Below are 9,350 nucleotides of genomic sequence, written 5' to 3'. Positions count from 1 at the left end.
CTTTTCTGTTCAGAGAGTTGTTGCTATTCCTTTCTTCGATCTCCTGTTGAGTTTGTAGGGGTTCAGAATGGTTTGATCCCTATCCAGCTGAATTCCTGAGAGGAGACGAAATCCAGGTCTCCTACTCCTCCGCCATCTTGCTCCGCCCCCGCTGATATTTGTTTTATTCAGTGATATTATTCAGTGCTCTTTCAGTGAAAGAGCAAAATCATTTCTTGTTTTTGCTTTCAGGAACCAAACAACTTATAAATGTAGCTTACAATCAAGTGATTACTTTTTATATCTGAAAAACCAAAGTAAGCCTTTCCAGAGAAAAACTCAACTAGCCTATTTAGATTTTGGTTCTTTGATATCTTGTTTTTTTAAAAAAGGAATAACAAGAACAAAAAAATAGGAATCTAAGAAGAAATGGAGAAAGTAGGAATATAATAGGAAAAACTGGAATATAGTAATTTTTTTAATGATGTTATCAATAATAAGAGATACCGCAAACATTATTTAAAGCTTACTGCATGCCAAGCACATTCACTTGTTTTAACCCTGTGAAGGTGGTGCTATTCCCATCCTCATGTGAAAGCAAAAGAAACAGAAGCTTCAGAGGTAAAGTAATTGGTTGAAGGTTATATATTTAATAAGAAAAATATGTAACCTGAGCCATTAACGATTAGGCTATACTGCATTACTAGAATAAAATAAAAAGATAACTGGTCTTTAGCAGATGCTGCAGACCAGAGCTGTCTGGTGTAACAATATTCAATGCAGTCCTAAATTAAGAAGGCTGAGGACATTGTAACTTTATAGAGACTAGACCAGCTTTTACTATTGTATTATAAATCTTACCCTTCACTGAATCCTCAAATAATGTCAGGAAATTGTTATTGATTTATATCATTGACTGATAAAGAATGAACATGTTATCAATCACTGTGGAAAATTTCACAAAAGGGTCATTTTAAAATGAAATCTAAAATACGACACAATTATGTATTAATAGGAAACCTGAAAAAAGTAGATCAGCTGGAAATCAATGGACAGTACTCAGAAAAAGAACCACCTTTAGATATTAAAACTAAGAACAGCAGTTAGGGGAAAAAGAAACTGTAAATGAAGTGAGTATATCTCTGTAAAAACTCAACATATCCAATGGGCGGGCCAAGTTATAACAGATTGAAAAGAATACTATTAACTATTTGACTTATATTCTTCCAATAAAAAAAATATAGGAAATGGAGAGACTATTGAAATGGTGCTAATTTGCTGTTCTTATGGAATAAAGAGTAAGCCTTATCCTTTTCTACCAGGAAGAATAAAAGCCCTACCTACCTAAGGGTGTTTATTTCCTAAGAAACTCAAAGTGATTTGTACTCTGTTGTGATGTCTACAAGTGACATCAAAAGGACGACACTGCAAAAGAAGTTCATGGCTAGAAGAGGACATAGGGGTCATATGGGTTGATGCCTTTCTCCTTTCCAGTGTTTGGGATGGACTACACTGTATAAATATGTTCAGAATTTAGTCACATTGAAGGATAGTCAGGTGATGACTAAGGTCACAATGATTCAGTCTACTAAAGTGCCAAAGAAGCCCATTCCCAAGAATGTAAACTTCAAGGGCGCCTGGGTGGCTCAGTTGGTTAAGAATGTAAACTTCAAATATTTGAATATTTTAAAAATCTAGATGGACTGTTTATAGGCAGAGTATCTTTTGCAATTGTTGTTGCTAAAAGAACGAAGAATTGCACCTAGCTAGAATCCTCATTCATAGCTCCATGTTTCTAAATATGCATTTCCAGAAATCAGGTTAAAACCAACATAAGATCTGCAATTTTTTTTCCAGAAGAGGACAAGAAAAGGAATAGAAATGGGTGCAAAGAGGACAAAAGCTGTATGTTCATATGCAAACAGGTATTAACATTATAAGCAAACAGAATGCTAACAGTTCATTCTGAGGTGTGAATACAAAGATACTTGCCTCTGTATTTTCTACTTTTTTGAAATATTTACTGTATATGTAGTAATAATGTATTAAATACCATCGTGGTATATATTCATGTGTGACTGAGTATATTTACGTATCGTGTATATGTGTGTCTGCATAAATTCTGGACTGATTCACACCAGAATGTGAACACAGGCCTGCAATTCCTTACCCGAAGTCTTTGGGGCCAGCTGGGTTTTGAAATTTGACTAGTTCAGAGTTGAGAATATTCATCTAACACCGTGTATATTACATGATACCCTCAGGGAGATTGGGGGCAGCACCTATCTAATCAAACATCTCACTAAATGAACTGCCTAAAGACCTCACACAGGTTCAGGTGAGGTTAAGTTTTGCCTCTAAATTGGTTTTTCAAAAGCTTATTGTTTTCCAAATTGTAATCTTCCAAATTGTTGGTTAGGGATTGTGGACCTATAATGGGCTTCTTGATGAAAAAATCTGAGGGAATTCTTATTCTTCTTTATTTACCTGCAGTTTCTAAAACAAATATACTACAGACAAGTAACGGAATTAAGGGGTGACAGAGGCAGAGACTAAAAACTTCTCAGGGGCAAAATAAGACCTAGCAAGAACCCAGAACCATTCACTCCCCTCCAAGGCTATCACAATTAAGCTGAAGCTAATTGGGGTGGATTAGGAGCCCCAATGGGGGTGAGAGGAAAGCCAACACATGGCGCTGAGACACCATAGACAGGAACGAAGATCAGGGCTCCTTTATAAAAACATCACAAATCCTCTGCTGCCCAATTATAAAATCCTATCAAACCACTGGTTACCCTACAAACCACTTAATATGCCCCGGGTAATAAAGAGCAAACTCACTTTGCACTGCAAAGCAAAGTAAAACACAAACCAGAACCCCAAAGGAAGAAATGCTATAGGGGAAAGAAAAGGACACTGCACTGAATCTCTTCAGTAATGGTGATAGGTTAATGAGTGCCTGCAGGTCCAGAAAGGAATGGCATGTGTTTCAACTCAAAACATTTCTCAAATAACTGGTTCTAAAAGAATACATTGTGGTTTAGTTTTGTTTTTCATTAAGACTTTTATTTTTTTTTTTATTTTTTTTTTTTAAAGATTTTATTTATTTATTTGAGAGAGAGAGAATGAGAGAGAGCACATGAGAGTGGGGAGGGTCAGAGGGAGAAGCAGACTCCCCGCCGAGCAGGGAGCCCGATGCGGGACTCGATCCCGGGACTCCAGGATCATGACCTGAGCCGAAGGCAGTCGCTTAACCAACTGAGCCACCCAGGCGCCCTTTCATTAAGACTTTTAGAGCAGTATTACGTTCACTGCAAACTGAGGAGAAGGTGTAGTTTTCTTCTACACTTTCTGTCCCAACGCACACACAGCTTCCCCATTATCAACATCTCCCAGGGTGTCTGGGTGGCTCAGCTGGTTGAGCATTCCACTCTTGATTTCAGCTTAGGTCATGATCTCAGGGTCATGAAATCAAACCTCGCATCAGGCTGCTCGCTGGGCGTGAAAGCTGCTTAGGATTATCTCTCCCTCCACCCCCCACTCTCTCGGAAAAACAAAAAACAAAAAATCTCCCACCGGAGTGAGGCATGTGTTATAAATGATGAACCTCATAACCACCAAAGTCCACTGTCTACATTATGGTCCATTCTTGATGTTATACATTCTGTGGGCTTGGACAAATGTATAACATTTATCCATCATATTATTATACAGAGTATTTTCACTGCCCTAAAAATCCTCTCTGCTCTATCTATTCATCCTTTCTCTCTCCCTGCACCGTCCAACCCTTGGCAACCACTGATCTTTTCATTGTCTCCCTAATTTTGCCTTTTCTGGAATGCCAGGCAGTTAGACTCAGAGAGGAAGTAGGCTTTTCAGGTTGGCTGCTTTCACTTAGTAATATGCACCTGAGGTTCCCCCATATCTTTTCATGACTTGACAGCTCATTTCTTTTTAGCACCAGATGATATTCCATTGTCTGGATGTACCACAGGTTATTTACCCGTTCACCTACTGAAGAACATCTTGGGCTGCTTCTAAGTTTGGGCAATCATAAGGAAATCAAGAATCATTATTCACATGCAGGTTTTTGTTTGGAGAAGGACACTATGTTTAATTTCCAATAATGTGAATTAACAATGGACTCTTGAAGATCTTTAAGTTTCATTCTAACTAAAAGCAAACCTAATGAAAATAATGTTATACAGAATATAAATAAATGAAGCAAGGGATCAGAACTGTTCTGATTTTGTTTGTCCTGTCACACGTAATGGAGATTGGCACTTATGTGCTTCCATGACTGGCCTTTACTGCTTTCCTATTAAGAGTTACTAGATTCACAGTATTTTTGTCCATTAGATATGGGAGTATAGTCATAAATGTGATCCTTGAGAATCAGGGAGTTTAGAGACCTTCACAGAATGAAGGAGCTTCTAATCACTGAGCCTAGAGTTCTGGTCAAGAGGAAACTCCTTTGCAAAATAAAGAATACTAATATTTACTGAGTGTCTGTTATTCCCAGACAATGTCCAACTGATAATCACGGCAGTAATAAGAGCTAACTTTGTGTGTTTACTTTATGCCAGAATATCTTCTATGTGCTTTACATATATAAATCATTCAATCCTCACAACAGTTCTAGAAAGAAGAGGATACTGAAAGGAGTCCATATTTATTCCCTATTCCTTCTACCTCCATGGGCAGGAACTTGCAGTAACACTGCTATTACCGACCTCTTACTCTCTCCTGTGGACAGGAGGATTTAACCAATTAGTGATGTTAGAAGAATAAGCTGGATGTGCTAAACTCATGCTGTCTGTCGCTCCTTCAACTCCCACTCTTGGACACATACACTCTGATGTTAGCTCTGGCTAAGAGTCATAGGTTTCCCCCAACGGGTGAGTCCTGGATTTCTCTAGCACAGTTCATTGTTCTCTGGGTGAATCTGTTTATTCTGAGGTGATGTGTTATTTAAACCTATGGCGGCAGATTCTAAAAGCATCTTCTCTAAAATATTTTACTGTTTGACTTCTATATTTATCTTAACTGGCTCAGAAATGAGGACCAAGGAGGTTAAGTTATTTATTAGGGGGCCCCTAACACCCCAACAATGACTCTCACCTCCATTTAACAGAAGAAACAAGTGCAGAGGGATTAAGCAACTTCTCCATGATTGTACACCTGGCTTGAACTCCAGACTCCAGAGCCCATGTTCGGGGCCACCATTTTACCTTTATCTTTAATACTCAGACTCCCCTGAAGTATTGCTTTTACCATCTCTGTGGTTTTCACAGATAGGGAAATGTGAAGCTCAAAGATGTAATTTGGAGTCCCTTAGCAACCCATGAGCTGAGCAGAGATCAGAACTCAGACCACCTAACTCCAAAGGCTGTGTGTTTTCTGCTATATTCTATCATCCAATCTAGTTTCTAAAATCACTCTTTTCAAATGTCATCCAGAAGGAAGCCATATCCAGGAGGGTAAAAATTCAGGCACCAATCTGATTACCTACAGTTGCCTTCTTTTATTATGAGCCAAGAAAATGACATAAAAAATGGATTAAAAAAAATCTCAATATTAATGGGCGGCAGAAAATAAGGCATCAGAATTAAAATGTGAGCATAGTGCAAGTCAGGTTTTTTCACCACCTCATATAATCTGCCATCCTCACTTAAAAAATAAATATTTTCCTATTAAAATACTTTTCTCTCTGCCATCCTATTCAATTCTGTTTTCTCCTCCTCCAATTCAATTCTAATCTCCAGTTTTGCTAAGCATCCATATAACAGTCTTGAGCAATTTAACATCTGTACTCATCTCTGATTGTGAATGTGCTTCCTTTTTCAATAGCTGATAAATCTATGGGATATATGTGTTTTTTATGTGTTACATTGTTCTCTGAGAAAAAAAGTAGGATTAAATTAGCATCTTCTGCTAAGTTGTATTAATTTCTTATGTGCTTGCTTACCTGAAAAGGTAGAGTAGATTCTCCAGCCCTCAAACAGAGATTGATTTTTGCTTGTTTCCACTGAGATTTGGAGATTCCAATTAGATCACCTTGCTTTTGCAAATCCCCATCCAGTGATGTTCTTGTAAAAACCGAGAGATGTGAATCCCGGGACAAATGATACCAAAATTGCACCTGTTGAAAATGTTTTTGAATGACATGAATACTCCATTTACTGGTCTCCAGCAACTTTTCTATAATTAAAAATATCAAAAATCATTCTGCTGTTAAATGTAATCTCAATTCTCCTTTCCTCCAAATACGCGAGCCCAGAAAATCCTAAGTATGTCTTTTGTCTGCCTTTGCATCCTCCCCTTAAGAAAAGGTTCAAGGCAGCTCTAACTGGTATTTTTAACACATGCCATCAAGAGGTCTAAAGAAATGGGATGTTAGCTCACCACCAAGACAAGTTTGAGGACATGTATTTTTCTACACCAGCATGGGCGGTACCACTCTGCTTCCACAGAAGTTTCGATGGAGGTATATATTCTTAGTGTACAAAATCAGGTTTTACTTATACATTCTCATTGATGTCTCAAACACCAAATCAAAAAAAAAAAAAGTGTTTCCTGAAAAAGTATTTTCTCAGGTAAAAGAAAACTGTAATGAGTACTTTTCATTAATTCCTTCTCATGGGGACACTATCAAAGAACTTGGGAACTCATGTAATACTGTTGGTTCATAATTTAAATCAAGTAAGAAAACATCCTTTTTGGGGGGGGTGATCATTTCACCTCCTAGTCATTATCAGGGATGACAATCTAAGGGTTTGAGCACTTAACTAGGCAGTAAAAATAAAGAATTATTTTAGGTGCTGACAGCAATAGCTACTACATGAAATTCAGGACTCTCATTTATTCAAGCAACATTTAATGAGCATTTACTAAGTAACAGGTACTGTGTGAGGCAGGGATTAATTCCCTCAATGGCTGGATGATTCACTCTATAAAATATGTCAACAAAATCTCCATTAAAAACAAGTTCAGACACACAGCAATTTTTTTTCTTCTCATTTTTTTTTTTTTTAAGATTTTATTTATTTATTTGACAGAGAGAGACATAGCGAGAGAGGGAACCCAAGCAGGGGGAGTGGGAGAGGGAGAAGCAGGCTTCCCGCGGAGCAGGGAGCCTGAGGTGGGGCTCAATCCCAGGACCCTGGGATCATGACCTGAGCCGAAGGCAGACGCTTAACGACTGAGCCAGCCAGGTGCCCCTCTTCTCATGATTTCTTTGAAAAGTGCAGCCTTAGGACTCTCTAAGAAAACACAGCATTCACAGATGAGGCTTCTCAGAAGTAAAACCCTTCTCTTTGGATTCAAAGTGACTCCTTTTCAGTTGCAGTGAATTTTAAATTCTTGTGGGCTTTTTTCCTTCACCACTATGGTTTTATTTTGTTACATGGACAGATATTAGTGTATATATAGTCTCCCCATTTATTTTATGGTTGGTACCAATTTCAGTGGAAATTCAAGTTGAAAAAAAATTTTTAAGATTTATTTTAGAGAGAGTGCGAGCAGGGGGAGGTACAGAGGGAAAGGGAGAGGATCTCAAGTAGACTCCCTACTGAGCATGGAGCCCAATGCAAGTCTCAATTTCACCACCCTGAGATCATGACCTGAGCCAGAATCAAGAGTCGGATGCTTAACTGGCTGAGCCACCCAGGTGCCCCTGAAGTCGAATAATTTTTAGATGTGCTTTTAAAAAGTTGTATAGCTTAAAAGAGCAAACATTCTCTGTTCCAGTGTGGTACACCTTTTTTAATGTGTCTACTTAACTATCACCACTTCATCAAAAAATTCTGGGGGCGCCTGGGTGGCTCAGTTGGTTAGGCGACTGCCTTCGGCTCGGGTCATGATCCTGGAGTCCCGGGATCGAGTCCCACATCGGGCTCCCTGCTCGGCGGGGAGTCTGCTTCTCCCTCTGACCCTCCTCCCTCTCATGCTCTCTGTCTCTCATTCTCTCTCTCAAATAAATAAATAAAATCTTTAAAAAAAAAGAAAAAAATTCTGTCCGCTTCATTTTAGACTTTACTACCATGCTTCCCTAAACTCAGATAAGCAAGACAGGTAATTGAGAAATGAAAAGTCAGATGGAAGTGTTTGATCATATCCTATGGGAAGGAAGGATTTAGGTTCCTCAACTACAATTAAATTTTAGATCCGTGCTAGAGTTTCAGCACATTCCAAGCTTGTAAATATGCAAACCAGGGCTTTAAACTTAGTACAAGAGATACACATGCCCCGTCAGCATACCAAGCTGTCAAACTGTCATTCAGTACATCACCAGTGCTAATGTATTTTAATAGTGTAATAAGAGTAAATACCAATGGGATCCATATTTAATAGGATAAAAGCTTAAGACTTATATTTAATTTACTACTTTAACAGAGTTGCCATCACAGACCATTAAGCAGAACTCTTTAGCTTATTATAGACGAAGAAATCTTCCATAGTTGTTTTCAAAATTAATACTGGTAGGGTGAAGTCACTGAACCAAGTCATTAATACAGCTGTGATTCCAGATAGGCACTTGTCAAGCGTGCAACCCCTGCAGCTCTCAATCTGATACACGCCAGTGGAACACGAAGCCATGAACCCAAAATCACAAGGTGTGTCATGAATTCCTCGCGGAATCTATTAAAGCAGTTTGTGTTTAGTAGGTTTTCAGTTAATAGTTTTTGGGTTTTTTTTAAAGAAGAAGGGAGGGATGAGTGGGACTATTAGCATGAGCGGGTCAGTAAACACCTGTAAACTTTCCCAGAGAGCATGAAGGAAGCTGCTCAGTGTCAGAAAAGGTACAAAGTATTAGGTGTCTTTAGGGACTCCAGAGTTTTATGGGGGAGAATGAAAAGAAAACAATTAACTATAATGTCGTGGCAAAGGTCTGATAATTGTGTGGCTATTTACATGTAAATTAATTGAAGTGAAACCAAATGAAAAACCCAGTTCCTCAGTTATACTCATTACACATTGAGTGCCCAATAGCTATATGCAGTTAGCAGCTACCATATTGGACACAGGAGAGAAAAACTTCCATTATCACAGAAAATTCTATTAAACAGAACTACAAAACAGGTATGTTAAAATTACACCAACCATTTAAAATGTATTTACTACTTATCATGTCAAAAGGAAATTATTTTCATGATTCATGCCTGATTCATTAAAATGCAGTCAGATAGGGCACCTGGGTGGCTCAGTTGGTTAAGCGACTGCCTTCGGCTCAGGTCATGATCCTGGAGTCCCGGGATTGAGTCCCGCATCGGGCTCCCTGCTCAGCAGGGAGTCTGCTTCTCCCTCTGACCCTCCCCCCTCTCATGCTCTCTCCATCTCATTCTCTCTCAAATAAATGAATAAAATCTAAA

General features: G+C 38.6%; 1 protein-coding gene across 1 annotated transcript in view; it reads right to left on the bottom strand.

The window, feature by feature from the left end:
* The window catches only part of LOC145721356 (MAM and LDL-receptor class A domain-containing protein 1-like), a 107,327-nt gene that overhangs the window by 54,240 nt on the left and 43,737 nt on the right, over positions 1–9,350 (bottom strand). Inside the window, exons 8-9 of the mRNA XM_081818906.1 lie at positions 5,948–6,121; positions 4,312–4,366 (exon numbers count right to left, since the gene is read on the bottom strand). Coding sequence (XP_081675032.1) covers positions 4,312–4,366; positions 5,948–6,121 — 229 coding nt within the window. The remainder of the gene's footprint in view (positions 1–4,311; positions 4,367–5,947; positions 6,122–9,350) is intronic.

The sequence above is a fragment of the Leptonychotes weddellii genome, chromosome 5 (assembly GCF_054177405.1).
Source record: "Leptonychotes weddellii isolate Sample4059 chromosome 5, ASM5417740v2, whole genome shotgun sequence".
Lineage (NCBI taxonomy): Eukaryota > Metazoa > Chordata > Mammalia > Carnivora > Phocidae > Leptonychotes > Leptonychotes weddellii.
This window is presented reverse-complemented; position numbering and strand designations above follow the sequence as displayed.